The sequence below is a fragment of the Palaemon carinicauda genome, chromosome 17, assembly GCF_036898095.1.
Source record: "Palaemon carinicauda isolate YSFRI2023 chromosome 17, ASM3689809v2, whole genome shotgun sequence".
Taxonomy (NCBI): domain Eukaryota; kingdom Metazoa; phylum Arthropoda; class Malacostraca; order Decapoda; family Palaemonidae; genus Palaemon; species Palaemon carinicauda.
Window position 1 is genome coordinate 101,681,298 of NC_090741.1, and position 20,772 is coordinate 101,702,069.

General features: G+C 36.8%; 1 protein-coding gene across 1 annotated transcript in view; it reads right to left on the minus strand.

The window, feature by feature from the left end:
* Window positions 1–5,720: 5,720 nt before the first annotated feature.
* LOC137656488 (probable 4-coumarate--CoA ligase 3) overlaps window positions 5,721–20,772 on the minus strand; it is a 90,807-nt gene continuing 75,755 nt past the window's right edge. Inside the window, exons 2-9 of the mRNA XM_068390662.1 lie at window positions 14,212–14,356; window positions 12,791–12,889; window positions 11,319–11,455; window positions 9,813–9,987; window positions 9,267–9,436; window positions 8,809–8,964; window positions 6,322–6,485; window positions 5,721–6,011 (exon numbers count right to left, since the gene is read on the minus strand). Coding sequence (XP_068246763.1) covers window positions 5,888–6,011; window positions 6,322–6,485; window positions 8,809–8,964; window positions 9,267–9,436; window positions 9,813–9,987; window positions 11,319–11,455; window positions 12,791–12,889; window positions 14,212–14,356 — 1,170 coding nt within the window. The 3' untranslated portion in view covers window positions 5,721–5,887. The remainder of the gene's footprint in view (window positions 6,012–6,321; window positions 6,486–8,808; window positions 8,965–9,266; window positions 9,437–9,812; window positions 9,988–11,318; window positions 11,456–12,790; window positions 12,890–14,211; window positions 14,357–20,772) is intronic.

Below are 20,772 nucleotides of genomic sequence, written 5' to 3' on the forward strand. Positions count from 1 at the left end.
GTTCAATGTTAGTGCGAGGGGAGAGCGAAGATACAAGAATAATATATACACAAAATGAAATGTCGTTACTATGTACTATCGTGTGACACACGGTTGGTACATGGTTCTCCCCCCTAAAAATGACATACTGTACATGTTAAATAGGGGCACGACTGATCTAGAGAAGCGAATTGTAGGCGGGTCATCTGGCAGGTTTTAGACGATCAATGGAGACCCAGTCTTCTTTGCCCCGAATGTTTAGTAGGAATGCTTTCGGACTGCGTCGGATCACAAGGAAAGGGCCCGTGTAAGGGGGCGTTAGTGGTGGCTTGCTAGAGTCGTTGTGTAGGTAGACGTGCGTTGCTGAGTCCAAGTCTGTCGGTATGTGATGCTTCACTGGGGGCTTGTAAGTCTGGCGACATGGAATAAATTTTCAAACGATGTGACGTATGCGCTGGAGATCGTCGGAGGATGCTGTAGAAGGAAAAAATTCGGCAGGGACGACCAACGGGTCGCCATACACCATTTCAGCTGCCGAGACGTCGAGGGCGTCTTTAGGAGGGGTCCTCAGTCCCAGGAGGACTCAGGGAAGCTGAGTAAACCAGCTGGAATCCTTGCAGAGGGACATCAAAGCTGCTTTGAGGGTGCGATGAAAACGTTCAACCATTCGATTGGCAGCGGGGTTGTAGGCAGCTTTCTAATGATGTCAACAATTGAGAGGTGAAAGTGGTACCCCCTGTCAGAAGTAATATGCTCAGGGATATCAAATCTTGCAATCCATCCTGAGAGTAAGGCAGATGTACATGAGGCGGATGTTGCAGTTTCCATGGGAATGGCTTCAGGCCAAGGAGTGGAGTGGTCGATGACGGTAAACAAGTAACAATGTCCTTGTGATGTGGGTAGGAGGCCTAAAACGTCGACGTGAATGTGTGCGAAATGACGCTGAGGTTGAGGAAAGGTGCCCACTCCTGAGTCCGTGTGTCCCAGGGACATATTGAAGGGTGCAATTGTATTCAGCCACGGCGGAGAGATGTCGACGTTGACGGGCAGACCAGGCGTCAGACTATCGAGTGATGGCGTGCCCCAGAGGCATGTGGTCTGTGTGAATGACGAAGGGCGTACCTTCTAAGAAATGGTGAAAGTGACGGACAACCAAGTGCACCGCCAGCAATTCCCGGTTGAAGGTAGAATAACCCGATTCTGCCTTGGACAGTTTTCTGCTGAAGAAGGCCAATGGGCGGGGCGAACCGTTGACCACCTGCTCGAGTACTGCACCAATAGAGACATCACTGGCATCGGTGGAGAGAAGGAGAGGGGCATGTGGGATAGGAAAAGTGAGAGCCGCAGCAGTTGATAGGGCCTTCTTTGCATTGCAGAAGGCCGCTTCTTGAAGGGGACCCCACTTCAGGTCCTTTGGCTTGCCCTTGAGGGAGGCGTAGAGGGGAGCAAGAGTGGCGGTAATAGCTGGCAGAAAATTATGATAATAGTTGATCATGCCCAAGAATTCCTGCAGAGCTTTGATGGTCGAGGGCGCGGGGAAGTCATGAACGGGTGTTACCTTCTCAGGGAGGGGATAGACTCCTTCAGGAGTGATGCAGTGCCCTAAGAACGACACTTCGTTGGCGCCAAAGGTACACTTGTCGTACCGGACTACAAGGCCGTTTTGTTGCAGGCGGTCGAGCACAATGCGCCGGTGACGGAGGTGTTCCTCTTTTGAGGAGGAAAACACTAGTATGTCGTCCACATAACATACACGAAAGGGGAGGTCCCCTAAGATGCCATCCATGAGATGTTGAAAGGTGGCCCCAGCATTATGAAGGCCAAAACAGGAGTAAGTGAAGGTGTATGTACCAAACGGAGTGGTGATGGCGGTCTTGGGGATGTCTTCTGGGTTCATAGGCACCTGATAATACCCTTTCAGGAGGTCGAGCGTGGAGAAAACCTTCGCTTTGTACATGTAGGAGGTTACGTTGGTGATGTTTGGGAGGGGGTAGTGATCCGGTTCTGTTTGCATGTTCAGGTACCTGTAATCCCCGCACGAACGGAGGGAGCTGTCTTTCTTCAGAATGATGTGTAAGGTGACGACCATGGGCTGGAGGCCTTTTGGCAAAGGCCCATTTCCTCCATTTCGGTGAATGTCTGTTTGGTGGGTGCCAATTGTTCTGCTGCCAGACGTCTAAATTTTGCGAAGACTGGGAGTCCCATTGTCTTGATATGGTGATAAATACATTGTTGGCAGGAGTCGTAGGCATTTGGCGAAGTTCTGGACGGAAAACTTCCGGGCACGACGTGAGGAGGTGGGCGTAGGCATCTGTGGGTGCGCTGATGTTGAGAGTGCGGTTGGAGGAGGCGGGTTGAAGAGGTGTTAACAAGAACGAGTCTGCGTTGACCAATCGTCGGTGGGCGACATCGACCAGAAGGTGTAAATGAGAGAGGAAATCCGCACCGAGGATTGGCAATGTGACGTCAGCAACGAGAAACTTCCAATTAAATTTAACGTTTCCACATGATAATGGGAGGTTTCGTAACCGTAGGTGGGTATCGCAAATCCGATGGCAGGTACCAAGCGGATGCTGGGAGACGTAGACAGACTACGTCGTGTCCTGAAGAGTTCCCTTGGCAAAAGAGAACGACAAGCACCCGTGTCTACCAAAAATCGCACGCCTGTTCCTGTATTATGTAAAAAGAAAAGATTAGAATCATGGGAGGCTACCGCCACGAGCGGTGGCCTAATTACACGTTTTTTGGCAACTGACAATCCTTGGCACATTTCTTCGCGGTTGCCCCGAATCTATTGTGGTAGTAGCAAAACTGCGGCGGATGGGAGGCAGTAAGTGGCCGTAGAAGTCGTTGGTTGGGGCTTGAGCAAGTGTGTGGGTGGTGGGTTGCTTTGACGCTGCTTCGGTATGTCACGGGTAGGCGTGTATGTCCTACGGCATTCACGTCAGCTTCAGTTGAACTTGAATAGGCGTCCTCTTCGTCAGGAGTGGAGGCGTTGATGGAGGTCTTGAAGTGGCTGTCCATAAGGGTGTCGGCTTTGGTCATCAAGTCCTTTATAGGTAAACTATCGACATCGAGTATGGCAGCGCGTACAGGTTCGGGTATACGGCATATCCAAAGGAAGCGAAGTAGGTTCACCTCATGAGGAGAGCCGTCTGCGGCAGGTTGCAGGCGAGCGATACTGGTCATTTCCCTGAGGGCGAGCGAAGCCCTTTGGTCCCCCAATGGTTGTTGAGAGAGCTGAAAAAGCTTTGCTATACGGGCGGCTGGCGACGTTGAGTACTGCTGCGGAAGGTATGTTTTGAGGGCATCATACGCTATTGGAGTGTCTCCATGTTCACAAAGCCAGTCGAATATTTCTGGGAAGGTGTCCTCGGGTATCGCCGCGAGAACATAATCTGCTTTGGTGGTTGAGCGAGTCACGCCCTTGATGCGAAACTGGATTTCTGCGCGTTGAAACCAAGCAAACACCGATCCGCTGGAGAATGACGAAAGTTTCAAAGGGGCAGCGGCAACTTCCGTGAAGTCCGCCATAGTACCAACGACGGAGGGGCGAGGGGCGGTGGAAGGCGGGAGGAGCGAGTCGACTTCCGGGGTCACCTATGTAACGAGCCGGGAGAAGGTTGTGACTCAAAGGCAGGATGAAAGCAACTGAGTAACTTTATTACAGAACACTCGCCTTTATATACAAAAATTCAATGCAAACAGGAAATTTCCTGTTCAACCGACACCACACCGGTTAACAGTTAACGCTGAGAAAAACAGACACGTTATTTCAGGTTCAATGTTAGTGTGAGGGGAGAGCGAAGATACAAGCATAATATATACACAAAATGAAATGTCGTTACTATGTACGATCATGTGACACACGGTTGGTACAGAGTCAACGCAAGAGCCAGTGTCTCATAAAAGGTGATGGCAATCTTAATGCCGACTTCAATCAAGAGAATGGGAGTATAAAATTTGAGAAAATCTTACTTATTTGGTAAGAATATATAATTTTTGTAACATTGAAATTGAGCTTTAATATTCGGAAAAGTACAAGTAATGAAATTCTCCAAACAATAAATGAAAATGAGACTGACCAGAGGAAGCAAAAAACAGAACGCCCAGCATGCAACCAGTACAACACATAATACAACTTAGTTACAAGAAAGCCCCTTTCTGACATTCCTTCCTTATCTAGGCTTGGGAGAATAACAAAACATTGAGCAAAGGAATCCATCAATTCATTTAAAGTAAAGGGATACTTAAATCATTTGTACATGTGGGTACATGCAGCGATATGCTGCTTGTCCTGATCTTCATCAACAGGAGATCCACAGAATGCTGAGGCTGCAAAAATCCTCGTTGAAGATAACGGTTTGGTTGAGATGTCAATGACGTTGATCAGTTTCCTTTTCTCGATTCCTCAGTAGACGGACTTACTTACTTTATTCTACTTTAAGTGCTGCTTTCCTGATTCTATACTTCCAAGGGAATCCTACTCTTTAGTAACACATGTTATCGTATAAATTCCAAGGTATTTAGCATTTTACAGTCTATTGCTGGTTTATTATCAAATCCGCATTATCAAATCACTTAAAAAACAAGAAAGTCTTCAGTTTTCTCTTGAAAGCCTTAGTCTCTTGTCTTTCGGTACTTAGTTCTGTAAATTGTAGAGGAAATGCAGATACTACTACATAACATATTAAAAAGATTTGTAAGCCAAGAAAGTCTCTGTTTTGGCAGATAATTTCCAATTACTTGGAAGTTTGTAAATTGCTCACGTTGCCACCAGAGCCGCTGATTGCAACCTGTGGTTGATGGGGGACTCAAACAGGATGCTAATTATGATAATAGGCGTTTTGCTTCAATATTTTATTGTACTTTCATATTAAAAAACCCTTATGACTAATACAATATTTTGAGCATAATGCATAAGCAGAATCTTTCCAACTTAGCGCGTAATTAGTATTTCTAATATGGATAATCCACATATGACGAACTACTGTTCTAATGACTATAAACGATTTCGGTTAAAAAGTGAAATAGATTACATTGACTAAAGACCTGAAGATGTTGTACTGAACATGTGTATCTGTATCAACAAACATGGATATTTATGCGTAGAGAGAGAGAGAGAGAGAGAGAGAGAGAGAGAGAGAGAGAGAGAGAGAGAGAGAGAGAATTATTTTACATAATTCTGGCTCTAGTAAAATTTAGGTAATCTCAGAAGAGGTTGTAACATCAAACATGAGATTTCTGGAAGAAATTGCAATGTCATTCTTGCCTCTCGTTGCTGAGCCTGGTCCATTAAGTACTTTGAACTTTGAACTTTAAAATATAGATACGAACATGGTTTGATAATTCGTGTTGATATTGAATTGGAATTTGGTTCAAGATAAATAAAGCTCGGGCAGCACCACCAATAAGAACACACTCTCTCTAACACACATCGAGTCTGTAAACTTACTTATGGAGTATGAACGGTACTTGTAATCTTGTCTCACGCACGGATTATAGGGAGGAAGTCATCATAGAACTTATCTTCCTACTAAATTATACATATAGTACGCACATACATACATACATACACACACACATATATATATATATATATATATATATATATATATATATATATATATATATATGTGTGTATATATATATGTATATATATATATATATATATATATATATATATATATATATGTGTGTATATATATATATATATATATATATATATATATATATGTGTGTGTGTGTGTGTGTGTGTGTGTGTGTGTGAGTCTGTGTAACAAACCACAGTAAATCAGATTTACATCCCAAACTCCACTGGAGTGAAGGAATACTAATTCAGAAAATGTATAAACGTGTGTGTGTGTTTATACCAGCATTTCCGGAACACTTTTGTACTATTAAACCCTCAAAGCGTCTTGTTCTTAAGCTCTCTTCTCAGAAGCTTCCCACTGGCTGTTTTGGGCAGTGCATCCACGAAAGATATTCCTCCTGTCAGCCTTTTGCGGGGCGCTAGTTTTTCCTCAAGGAATCTGTGGGCATCATATATTCAGAGCATCTGTTATTGTTATTATTATTTCAAATAGAAGTTTCTTTTGTGCCAATTAGAATGACGAGAAACTTGGCTGACAATCTTAGGATGTCCATAACTATTTAGAATAAGAGAATATAAAACATTAAGGCTTTTCCTCAGGAACAACGTTCTAATATAATTTAAGCAGAATACTGATTGGAAAATACTCAATACTAAAGTAAAAAGAAAAAAAGATCAATACCAGATAAAAAAGTAAGAAACAGTTAAGAATATGAGGTCACAATCCAAAATTATCAAGCAAATTAAACATAATGATCACTAATCTATGAATCTCCTCTTCCGAAACCTCTTCTTTCGAAATGATAAAGGCTTTCGGGGCTTCACCAAAACGCTCATGACTAACTCCTACAACGCCAACATCAAAGACTCTCGGATGCTGACGGATTATGTCTTCAATTTCAGACGGGGAGACCTGTTTTATGAATGGAAACTCAAGTGAATGATAGTAAAACAGAGTACCTGAAAATGTAGATACAGTAGTATACTGTAGTGTTTATAAACAATGTGAATAAAAGGGAGTGGCGAACCATTTTTTGTTGGCATCTTTTCTCCAAACAGTATTTGTTGTAGTAAACTTAATTACACAGAAAATATATATATATATATATATATATATATATATATATATATATATATATATATATATATATATATATATATATATATATATATATATATCAGGGTGGACCATAATTTAGGTCAATTACTTCATTATCTTTTTCCCTTCAAAATAGGGTTTTAGATATAAATTATATAAAAAGTCAAGCTGAATCCTTATTCTATGCTGTTTCCCCATGTCTTAAAAACATTATACACTTTGTTAGAAATAAAAACGCTATAAACTTGTTTTCTATCATAACAGATCTTCAAACACTAAATGAATTGTAAGATTACATTTTAGATGTATTCACTGAAATTGACGGAGATCGGAATTTGTGATGTGCTGTGTCAGAGCATTTTGGACAGATATCAAGATTGTTGCAAGGTTGAAGGTGGATATTTTGACCACATGAGAGATTAAAGGTTCATTTTCGAAGGTCTAATGTATGTAAATATTATATATGTGAATACATTTTGAGTACTCGAGAAATTAAATGTTCATTGTTAAATGTTCAATATATGTAAATATATTTTGAGCGCTTGAGAGATTAAATGTTCATTGTAAAATGTCTAATATATGTTTAGATGTCTTTTAAATAAACGTTGTCTTAGTGTTAACTATAATCCTAATTTTCGTCTACCCAGTATGTATGTACGTATGTATATACATATATATATATATATATATATATATATATATATATATATATATATATATATATATATATAAATATATACCGTATTTCCCGTGTCATAAGACGCTACAAGTGGTAAGACGCACCTTTAAATCAGGAAGGCAAATTTAGAAAAAAAAAATTAAGGATTTTAAAAACTTAGCAGAAATCCCTGGTTAGCGACTCTAGAGTGATTATTGTCTGGTACAGTAATTTTTCTTATTTTGGGTCTATTGTGAAGTGTCCAAGTTAAAATTATTTAGCTATATGCCGATTATCCCAATTTTAATACATATTCATATAAGAAACCACTAAACCTGTCGTAGTTTCCACCACAACTACACGTTTAGTCATAGTGTTTGGTGTTTCAAGTGTTGTTTATATGAAAGCAGTGTCGCCAAAGGTTCTTCATAACATTTTAGTAAAGAGGTAAAATCTAGTAATATTTCCAAAATTCCTAATATAGGCTAAATATTTTCACATAAAATGTAATTATTGATCAAATAAATCTAGAAATTATTTAAGGTGGAATACATTTGCTACTGTTTAAGTGATTCTAAGTCTAATTGCATTTCTGCTAACTTGGTAATACTGCACTCAGCTAACAGAAGCTTTTTCCAAGGTGTATTCAGGAACTGTCTGTTTGTATTATTTCGGAACTCAGGCAATAAAGTCATTATCAATAATTTTCTTTAATACAAAATACCAACAAAATATGAGAAAAAAGATATTTACTGCATAAACAACTAATATGTCATAGTGTCGTCTGCTGCAAGACCACTGCTTATAGAAGGGGATTGGCGACTCATCAGCTGATTACCGAAACAAACAAATAATTTGCTACTGTACTTCATTAAATGAAGTGCAATATGAAAATGAATTTATTAAATATGAACAATAATAGTAGGTTTATATTCTATTTCTCGTAAATTTGGGTGCTTGTATGTCAATAATTTGGTGTATGAGGGATGCCAAACTCCCCTATATAACTTTTTCTTGAGTGATAAGACGCAGGGTGATTTTGAGGGGCATTTTTCGTGAAAAAAAGGTGCGTCTTATGACACGGGAAATACGGTATATATATATATATATATATATATATATATATATATATATATATATATATATATATATGTGTGTGTGTGTGTGTGTGTGTGTGTGTGTCTGTGTGTGTGTGTGTGTGTGTGTGCATACATCTCTCTCTCTCTCTCTCTCTCTCTCTCTCTCTCTCTCTCTCTCTCTCTCTCTCTCTCTCTCTCTCTCTCTCTCTCTCTCTCTCTCTCTCTCTCTCTCTCTCTCTCTCTCATATATATATATATATATATATATATATATATATATATATATATATATATATATATATATGTGTATATATATATATATATATATATATATATATATATACATATATATAAGCTGTTTTATAATGATGATCCTAAATTACTTCATGATTTATCTTACCTGAAGTCCTTTAACCTTGATGAGTTCCTTGGTGCGATCAACAATCTTTAGAAATCCATCCTCATCGAAGAAACCAACGTCCCCACTGTGGATCCAACCTTCTTTATCAATTACCGAAGAAGTCGCAGATTCGTTTTGAAAATAGCCATTCATCATCTAAGAGGAGCCATGAAAAGGTTACTGTTGTTATACTCTAATATGATGGGAATTGGAGAGTCTTTATTATCACAGGATTTGAACAGGTGATGAAAATTTTAAAAGCTTCCAAAACAAATATTCCAAAACGAGCTGAAATCCCGTTTCGAAATAAAGTGATGCGGGGACTGGAATTAAAGAACCTTAATTACCAAAGGTGGTAGATCTTTAACTTGATTAGAATTATCTGTGCGTTGAATAAATAATTACTTCAAAAATATAGTCATGAATGTTAACAGTATAATGAGCTGTTCATTACTTACCCCAGGTGACTTCAAACACACTTCTCCGGTGTGAGTCAGAGGAAGGTCTTCGCCTGTGTCTGTGCTAATGATCTTAGCCATTACATTTGGCACAAGCGTTCCACTGGTGCCGATTCTTTCATTCGCAGAGGGAGTCATGTTCGTTATTAACACTTCCGTCATTCCGTAACCTTAAAAAAGGGAATTTATAAGATAGAGTATCTTGTTCGAGTGAAAACAAGATTATTATAAGATTTCAGTTGTCTAGAATTATTTTAAAAAAAAATAAAGAAAATAAAAATCTATGCAAGGTTCCTCAGATGTGTGTCAATATCTAATTAAAAGTAACAAAACTAAAACATATATTAACAGGTAAATTCCACCGAATTAAAAATATATAGCTCATATTGATAAACATCAGTTAAGCATCACTCAGAATCCTACACTGATATATATATATATATATATATATATATATATATATATATATATATGTGTGTGTGTGTGTGTGTGTGTGTGTGTGTGTGTGTGTGTGTGCTGAATGCCACACATTTACCCGTGACTTACCCTCCTGGATAAAGATATCTTCCGAGAATTTGTCTTTGAACGCCATTGCTTCGGTGGGCGAGACAGGAGCAGCGCCCACAAGCATCGATTTAACCGAAGACAAGGTTTCTCTCGTAATATCAGGGGACTTGACCAAGAAATTGAGGAGTGGAGGGACAAGGTGGAGCATGTCGAACTGTGAATATAAGAAAAACATAATTATAAAGAGTTATTTGTCTCCGGTAGACTGGAAATATTGTTACATGGGTAGTAGGTTGGACAGGGCACCAGCCACTCGTTGAGATACTACCGCTACAGAGTTATTAGGTCCTTTGACTGGCTCAACAGTACTATATTGGATCCCTCTCTCGGGTTACGGTTCACTTTCCCTTTGCCTACACATACACCGAATAGTCTAGCATATTCTTTACATATTCTCCTCTGTCCACATACACCTGACAACACTGAGATTACCAAACAATTCTTCTTCATTCAATGAGTTACTACTGCACTGTAATTGTTCAGTGGCTACTTTCATCTTGGTAAGGGTAGAAGAGACTTTTTAGCTATGGTAAGCAGCTATTTAAGGAGAAGGGCACTCCAAAATCAAACCATTGTTCTCTAGCCTTGGGTAGTGTCATAGCCTCTGTACCATGGTCTTCCACTGTCTTGGGTTTTAGCTCTCTTGCTTGAGGGTACACTCGGGAACACTGTTCTATCTAGTTTCTCTTCCTCTTGATTTGTTAAAGTTTTTATAGTTTATATAGAAAATTTTTATTTTAATGTTGTTACTGTTCTTAACTTTTTTTCCTAGTTTCCTTTCCTCACTGGGCTATTTTCCCTGTTGGGGCCTCTGGGCTTATAGTATCCTGCTTTTCCAACTGTGGTTCTAACTTAGCAAGTAATACTAATAATAATAATAATAATAATAATAATAATAATAATAGCCCAAGGGCTCCAACAAAGAAAATAGCCCAATGAGGAAAGGATAAAAAGACACAGGTAGAATAGTGTGCCTAAGTGCCCTTCCACAGCATTGTTCCTTCCCGGAAGTTTCCCAGAAGCCCTTTGGTGACTAGCAAACATGCTTCACCAATTATTTGTTGCGCAGTTTCTTCTGTACTGACTGCTTTCATTTTCATAATTTGTAGAGTTCGAGCAGCTTCAATTTTTGTTGCATATGGGCCATGAGTATGGTCATGTATTATTATTATTATTATTATTATTATTATTATTGGGTAACCCACAACCCTAGTTAAAAAAGATAGATGGTATAACCCCAAGTTGTCCAACAGGGATATAATAGCCCAGTGACGAAAGGAAATAAGGGAATAAACACTACAAGAGAAGTAATGAACAATTTTGATAAAATATTGTCAGAACAGTAACAACATTAAAATCAATCTTTCATACATAGATTATAAAAACTGGAATAAAACAAGAGGAAGAAAAATAAGATAGAATAGTGTGCCTGAGGGTACCCTCAAGCTAGAGAACACTACCCCAAGATAGTGGAAGACTATCCACTTTGACTTTATCTTTGCATGTTCGTTTAACTCTACGCTCCTCACAGTCATAGGACACGACACAGTTGGCTAAATCCTTTTGCTTAGCATACAGGTATCCTTCATAAGCTTTTTCTGAAATATGATTCTTAAAAGTGGCTGCAAGTAAAAGTTCATTTCACAGCTTTTGGATAATATAAACAATAATAATTATCATAATATTGGTTAACATCACCATAGATTTTAACGATTATTGTCGAATTCAGGGGGGTAATTTTCTTAGGGGGTAGTTGTCATTGAGGTAATTGTTCTCGGGGGTAATTGTCCTGTAATGCCTGAGAGTACCCTCAAACAAGAGAGCTCTAAACCAAGACAGTTGAAGACCATGTACAGAGGATATGTAAATTAGTCGAGTTGAAGATCACCCTTTCCTTATAACTAACAATGTATTTTATATATAATGAAATAATATATAATTCTAACTTTTATGAATTAATATTAGAGAGCTAGAACTAAGATGGAATTACACATAGAGAATGAATTGTATGTTACAGAATCTATAATCATATAAGTGCTCATCAGTTCTTTGTACCTCCCTATTGGCCTCTGTACAATTCTTTAGGTCGAACCCCGAACTAAACTCAATTTAACCACAAAGAATCACACAATTTATTCTTCAGAATGTGCTATCCTTTCCCTATGTTATTTTTGTTTCATATTACGATTATTACTAATATTTCATCTATTAATCCTGTTATACTAAGACTCAAGGACCGAAAGATTATCCGAATTATAAAGTATAACGTCTTGTTCTTCTCATGAGACGTTGTACGATCACAAATCAAATTTGCAAAGATGAAAAGCTTGCAAGCCCTGTTGTGCCAGGGACATCTGCAAGAGGAAGCTTTTGTGTTGCCATACGAGCAATTTCTCCTGTTGAAGACCTTTAGGGTTTGCAACTTGGAAAAACCTACTCTACTCTAATGATCTCCCCTATATAATGAAGAGCAAGTGTTAGGCTATCTATACAAATATATAGCCTAAATACATTTGTTTCCAGTCACGTTAGCTCTTTCTGTCCCTTGGATAAGGGGGCGAGGGGATAGTCATACCATGGTGAGAAGTGGTTGCGTGTGCGTGGGTGTGCATAGCTAACTAAATATTTAGCCGTCACTTTTGACGGATCACGTACACTAGTAAATAATATAATGATCGTTCTCAATATCATTATTGCTATTCTAATATTAGTAACAATATAAGAAAATAACGATAAAATGTAATAATAATAATAATAATAATAATAATAATAATAATAATAATAATAATAATAATAATAATAATAATGATAATAATAATAATAACCAGAGACATATACTAAGAATCCAAAATTTTCGAACAATATTTCAAATCTAGAAAGAGGAATCCTCTTATCAGTAAATGGCTCATTTACATATCACTGCCCTTACCTTGTGCTTCTTGGGTGTGTTGATGTACAAACTTGGCTCGAAGGCGGGTAACGTGACAAGCTTTGCCCCAGAATGAAGACCCACCATACACACCACGAGTATCTCAAATATGTGTTCTGGATTTTATCTGTTGATATAGAAATGTGTAGTTTATTATCAAATCCATCTTAGGCAGTACTGCAATGCAATCGTTCGTCTATTGTTTTCAAAAGTTACTCTGGTATTCTATATCTGTCTAGTTTATTGATTTGTATTCTTTAATATGAAGCGCTTCAATATGTCTGCCGTTGCTGCTTTCCCTGACGCTTAGAAATACCAAATGTGGACGTTACCAAAGGGAAAGGTGGGCCGAGACTGCACTAAAGGGCCCATGGGATACATTTTGAGGTAAACTGGGCTAGATACAGGAGGCTCCCTGTCATTTCTCAAGTTAACAGAATTAGAGAGTTATGGGGTCATTTAACTGGCCAGACAGTACTACATTGGATCCTTCTCTCTGGTTACGGCTAATTTTCCCTTTACGTAAACAGACCGAATAGTCTGGCCTATTCTTTACATACTCTCCTCTGTCCTCATACATCTGCCAACACTGAGATTACCAAAAAATTCTTCTTCACCCAAGGAGTTAATTCACTGTGATTGTTCAGTATCCACTTTCCTCTTGGTGAGGGTCGAAGAGACTCTTTTAGCTATGGTAAGCAGCTTTTCTAGGAGGAAACTCCAAATCAAACCATTGTTCTCTAGTCTTGGGTAGTGCCATAGCCTCTGTACCATGGTCTTCCACTGTCTTTGGTCATAGTTCTCTTGCTTGAGGGTACACTCGGGCACACTATTCTATCTTATTTCTCTTCCTCTTGTTTTGTTAAAGTTTTTTTATAGTTTATAAAGGAAATATTCATTTTAATGTTGTTACTGTTCTTAAAATATTTAATTTTTCCTAGTTTCCTTTTCTCATTGCGCTTTTTTCCCTGTTGGAGCTCCTGAGCTTATAGCCTCCTGCTTTTCCAACTAATAATAATAATAATAATAATAATAATAATAATAATAATAATAATAATAATAATAATAATAATAATAATAATAATAAACACTTGTCTGTTTACTTATCTGCTACCAGACTTTAATGGATTTTAAAGATAAGAAACCTGTCATTTCCAAGTGAATTTCTGAGCTACAAAACCCCCAAAGCAAAAGGGATAGGTGTTCAGCTGCTTATTAATTACTGAACGTCATCATTTAAGAACCTCCAGTTACAAATGACCTTCCAAGCTATCATAGCATTCACGTTTAAATTAATAATTGAGTCTATTCACAGTACATTCCAGACTCCAGACTCAAAGGGTTAAAAACGCTTGCAATTTATTTTAAGAGCTACCAGAATTCTCTAATGGATATTAATTCTTGTCTATTTACATATCAGCACCAGGACTTCAAGGGTCAAACACTTACCATCTGCGAAGGAGCCACAAAATACGGACGGATGGCTGAACATCAGAATGTTGACAGAAAGGGCACCGTGAGATAATTCCACGCCCTTCGGAGGACCTGTTGTGCCACTTGAGTAGGGCATGATGGCTAAATCTTTGTTGGAGACCTGTAGAAAAAATATCTTTGGAATTGAAAGTGATATTGCAATTAAATTTAGGAAAAGGGTGATGAAGTTTATTAAGTTTAAAATTTTTTAAATATGTCAAATAATATAAAAATTAATAAGATTAATCAGAAAACATAAATCATACAAATTAGGAAATTGTAATTGAGCTAAGAAAAGACTTGAAATTATACGTGATATGACAATATTATAATAATTACTTATACTCAAAATATAGAGAACTCCAAGTATAGAAAGTGTTATTAGTCAGATGCCAGGAAATCCCATCTGAAGGGGTTTCCTCATAAGATTTTTCTGGGGGAGACCCCCAGACCCTACCCCTATGCCTTCGCGCCTGCGGCTCCGCCTTCAGTGTCGTTTCGAACTTTAGCGCCCCCCCCCCCCCCCCACAGAAAAACGCTCCTACGCCCCTGTGACACTCTTCTATGTTGTTCAATTCTCTTTTCTAGGGCTTTACCAGTTTGACCACTATAGAATTTTTCACAAGAATTGCATGGAATAAGATATACTCATCCCTTGGTAATGTCAGGAGAATTCTTTATCAAAGCTGTTTTTATAGTATTGTTACTCTTAAATGCTACATTTACATTGAAATTTTCAATAGTTGGGGAATTTCTTTAAAAAAATTACTATAAGATAGTACAAGTAAATTTTGTGTACTGTAGTTTTTCCTATTATCATTACCGAAAAAGGTCTTTTTTCATTTATTTCATCATCAATATATTCAGGGCTGCAGACTAGAAATACTCTTAAAAACATAGACGTAAATACAGATTTCTTAACTTTGTTGCCTTGATTTGAGTAGTAATGGACATATGCTGAGATATTCGTTGGCTCTCTATATACACTAAACTTGAGTCTATTGTTACATCTGTGTATACGACAGTCCAAAAAAGGTAGGGTACAATTATTCTCCAGCTCCATAGTGAAATTTATTGATGGCAAGAAACTGAACTCAATGATATGCGGAATTAGTTAGATAGCATCTGGACTTAAACATGGTGTAAACTACAAAAATGTTAGGAGCCATTAAGAAAATTAGAAAGAAACCTTATGAAAAGACTGAAACAGGAAAATCAGTTGAAGAAGAAACAAATTAATTTCTACAGATAATGAAGAATACACCAGTATATGATAGTGACAATATGGAGGAAGGTGCTTGTGGAAGAAACGATGAATCAGCGAATGGATCGTTAGTCACCGTGGAATCTGATGACACTGAATTATGTGAGCACTGCAAGACTGTCGTTGCCAATGAGGGAATTTGTTGTGATAGATGTCAAAAATGGTATCATTTTGAAAACGCATGTTCTGGAGTAATAGAAAATTTATCACAAGCCGACAGAAGGCTATTGTGTAACGAACATATTTATTACAAGTGTAGGAATTGCACTGATAAGATCAATGAGGATGCAGCAAACATACAAAGAAAATTATTGGATGAAGAAGTCGTAATGTCCCATCATTTGGTTCAGGTGTTGATGAATAAATTAGAAGAAATGAAGGATAGCATGACGGAAATGAGAAATAAAGTGCAAGAAACCAGAGATGAGACGCAAGAATTAAGAAATGAAATGAAAGAATTAAAAAATGAAAAGAAAAGGAATGAAGATGACATAGATAGGAAGCATATAACTGGTACATATGCTGAAAAGCTGAAATCAAAGAAAACATTGATTGTAAAATCAACTGATGAGGTTTCAGCAGTTAATAATAAGAAAACAATTATGACCAATATAAGAGCCCAAGTTGAAAGCACTGGTGAAACAAAAGATGGCCACCTGATCCTAAAATTTGCTGATAAACAGAACCTGGAGCAGGCAAAATCAGAATTGGAACAATGTAATGTAAACAAGATCACTGTTACTGAAAAAGGAAAACTTAAACCAAAGATAAAACTTACAAATGTTCCAGAAGATGATGATGATATTATTCAAAGTCTGAAGCTTAAGAACCAGTGGCTAAATAGATACATTGTAGAAAATGATGATCTGACTATCATAATGCAAGAGAATTCAAGAATGGATAAACATAAACACTATATTATAAAATGTACACCTAAGATACGTAAAGTAATCTATGAAAATGGAGATAAACTTAGTACCACATATAGAATATGTAATGTTTATGACCATTACATGCCCTACCAGTGTTACAAATGCCAGGAATTTGGGCATAGTGCAGCAAATTGCAAGAATAAACAGTCGTGCCCCAAGTGCGCGAGAGAACATAAAGCGGGTCATTGCAGTGTTGTTGAAGTTAAATGCATAAATTGTGTGAGAAAGAACTATGATGACACAAAACATAAATCCTATGATAGAGTAAACTGCGAAGTTTATAAACAAGAAATAACAAGAGCCAGAAACAATACTGACCATGGCTTCGATTAAGAAAATATCATGTAATCTAATAAATATACAATCCATTGGCAATAAAACTCATATCATTAAGGAAGTCGTAAGTGATCAAGATGTTGATATTTGCTTATTAACTGAAACTTGGTTGAGTGGTAATGTGAGTGACAGATAGAAAATAAATGAAATGACACCTAAATCTTATAACTTTTATCATGAACCAAGAGAAGACAAAAGAGGTGGTGGCATTGGAATCTTAATTAAGAAATCATATAAAGTTACAGTAAGAAATCATCTCATAGTTAATTCATTTGAATATATGAATATCAAAATTTTATCTCGAAATGTAAATCTACAAATAGTTATACTCTATAGACCACCGAGCAAAAGCTAAAGAATGTTTCTAGATGAATTTAATAACTTAATAGATACATTGAATGACAATCGAAATATAGTTATGTGTGGGGATTTCAACCTACATCTTGATAGCAGAGTAGACCCATATGTCAATGAATTTAGAGAATTGATTGACAACCACGACCTTGAAAACATAGTGTCTGAACCAACAGCTCAGTCTAATCATATATTAGATCTAGTTATAGTAAATAAAAACAACAACATCTTACTAGATATGGAGATTGAACCTGACTGCTCTATATACCCAATGCAAAAGTTAATGTCTTTTGAAATAGATGTTAGAAAAAATAATGCAATACAGAAGGAAATCACATACAGAATTAAGACTAACTTTGATCCAAAAAAGTTTATTGAACAAAGCCTAGAGGACATAAAAGGGATGACACCAGTCTGTAACTGTGAAGAGAATCACACCCTCGTAGAGAGACTATCCTGTATAAACTGCAATACTGATAGAAGTAAAACTATACTTGCAACTAATTATAATAATAGGTGCCCGGAAATAACAAAAATAATCACAATTAAAGAAAAATCGAACTGGTTTGATAATGAATTACATGAAGAGAAAAAAAGAAAAAGAAAAATGGAGGATAAATGGAAAAGAAATAAAAATAATGAAAACTGGCAACATTACAAAGCAGCTAGAGATCGCTACAATTACCTTATCTTAGTTAAAAAAAAGGCCTATTATAAAAAAGTGTGCAATGAAAATGACCCACGGAAAATACATAAGAACCTAAAGAAACTATTAAGTCTAAAAACAGAAATAGTATTGCCTAACATAACTAATGATCCTAAATGCCTAGCAAATGATTTTATTGATTATTTTGAAGAAAAAATAAATCAAATCTACTGCAGTTTTCACAACATCGGCACAACAGAGCGAAGGAATACATCAGCAACAGGTGTAAGTAACCTAAGGGTATTCAAAGAGTTAAGTCAGAGTGATTATATGAGAATAATAAAGAATGTAAAAAAAAACCTACTGCTGCGGAAATGACCCATTTCCTATTAACGATGTAAAAGATGCAGAAAATTTCACCAGACTACAAGAGACCTACCGAAACATGGTAAATATGAGTCTAACACAGGCAGTTTTCCCTGATTGTGAAAAAGTTGCATGTATCAAGCCTGTGTATAAAGGAAAATGTGATACAGAAAATTTAAGTTCATATAGGCCAATATCAAATCTGTCATATTTTTCGAAAATTATTGAAACTGCTGTACACGAACAAACCTGGAAACATCTGAAAAAATCTAATGCCATACCTGATGATCAATCTGCATACAGAGAAAATTACTCCACAGAAACAACAGTGTTAGCGATTAAAAATGACATAACAGAAATTATAACAAATGGCAAGCGTTGCATTCTTGTGATGCTTGATCTAAGTGCAGCATTTGATACTGTAGAACATACATATCTGATGGAAGACCTTAAAGCTGTGGGCATCGTAGAATGAGCATATGACTGGTTTGTGAGTTATCTTGAAAACCGCAAAGTTAAAGTAGTAATATCAAATGTTGAATCTGAGACAAGAAAACTAAGCAAAGGGGTGCCTCAAGGCAGTGTACTAGGTCCTCTCCTGTTTGAAATTTACACGATTGAACTGGCAAATATACTTGAAACTCACAGAGTTAAGTTTAAAATATACGCTGATGATACACAATTCTATTTCCCAATAGAATCAGTTGATGAAGCTTAAAGAAAGATACATGAAATAATGAATGACATTAAGCCTTGGATGTTAACAAAAAAGCTCAAGCTCAATGAAGATAAAAGTGAATGTATTATATTTGGAAATGAGAAAGATATAAAAAGAATCGAATGCTTCCAAAGAATTGAAATAGGTCAATCGATCATTAACCTAAAGAAATCTGTCAGAAATCTTGGAGTAATCATGGATGATAGACTGACAATGAATGAACATATAAATAATATGGTAAGAAATTGTAACTATCATATTAGAAACATAGCATTTATTAGTAAATACTTAGATGAAAAATCTATGGCCATACTCATTAATCACCACATATTTTCAAGAATTGATTACTACAACTCACTGTTCTATGGCTTACCAAATTATTAGCTGAAGAAAATTCAGAGAGTACAAAACAGAGCCGCTAGATTAATAAAAAGACTACACAATAGGGAAAGAGTTACCCCTGCACTAATTAAATTACACTGGCTGCCGGTAAAGGTGAGAATTGAATACAAGCTACTCTTACTAACGTTTAAGATAATGAACCAAAATGAACCAAAATATCTAAAAGAATGCCTGAACAAACTAGAACTAGAAACAAATGTTAACACAAGACACATGAGTGACAAACATAGGTTATCTGAACCAAGAACAAATGGTAAATTTGGTGAAAGGGCTTTTAGCTACTGTGCGCCTAGACATTATAATAAACTGCCAACTGAAATGAAGGACCTAAAGGGAGCAATTGAATTTAAGAATAAACTAAAGACATTACTTTTCACAAGATCATATGATTTGGAAGATGCTACAATCAAAGAATTGTATAAGTTATAATAAAAATGTTTCGTTAGATAATTGATATGGACCCGCCCGAGAAGTAGTTCACTCGACTTCAGTGGACGGTTGGATTTAAACCCAAAACAAGTAAACAAGTAAGAATATTATTTTTGTTCATTATTTCCACTCAAGCCAAATAATCTATAACTTAGTAGTGCATGCATCCTACTCAAGCACATACACATATATTCATATTTATATACTTACAAACACGATTACAGCTTAAAATGAGGAAGAATTATAGAGAAGGGTGGTAGAGTGACAAGAGACTTTGGAAAGGGGTTGGTTTGAGGGTAAATGTGGATAAGACTGAAGCTATGGTGAGCAGTAAGGGAGGCAGGGACAGGATACATGAAAGTAGAGGAGCAGTTATAAAACAGGGAGAACAATTTAGATACTTAGTATCTACTATAAATCAGGTGGAGATGTGACGCTGAATTTGAGAGTAGGATAAAGGCACCATGGGGAAAGTGGAGGGAGGTAACAGGTGTCGAGATGTATAGTACAGTAATAAGACCAGTGTTAATGTATGGATCAGAAACTTGGGCTTCAAGACGAAAAGAGGAAGCAAAGCATGAGAGAACAGAGAAGACAAGGAAAAGGTTGATTATGGTAATATCACTGTTAGAAAGATTGGAAACTGATGAAATAAGGAGAATGGCAGGCGTGGTACAGATTAAAGTGGCACGGCTGAGATGGCTTGGGCACGTGTTGAGGAGTGATGGTGGGGAGGGAGTGAGGAAGGCTTGGGAGGAACCTGTTATGGGAGAAGATCAAGAGGGAGGCAGAGAATTAGAAGGTGAGATAAGGTGAAGGATGATATAGAGAGAAGAGTTCTGATGGAAGAGGATGCGTTTTATAGAAGGCACCAGGCAAGTGACCCTTAATGTAGGAATAACGGTAGGGAAGAAGAAACACCTCTATATATATATATATATATATATATATATATATATATATATATATATATATATATATATATATATATATACATATATATGTATATATATATACATATATATACATATATATATATATATATATATATATATATATATATATATATATATATATATATATATACATA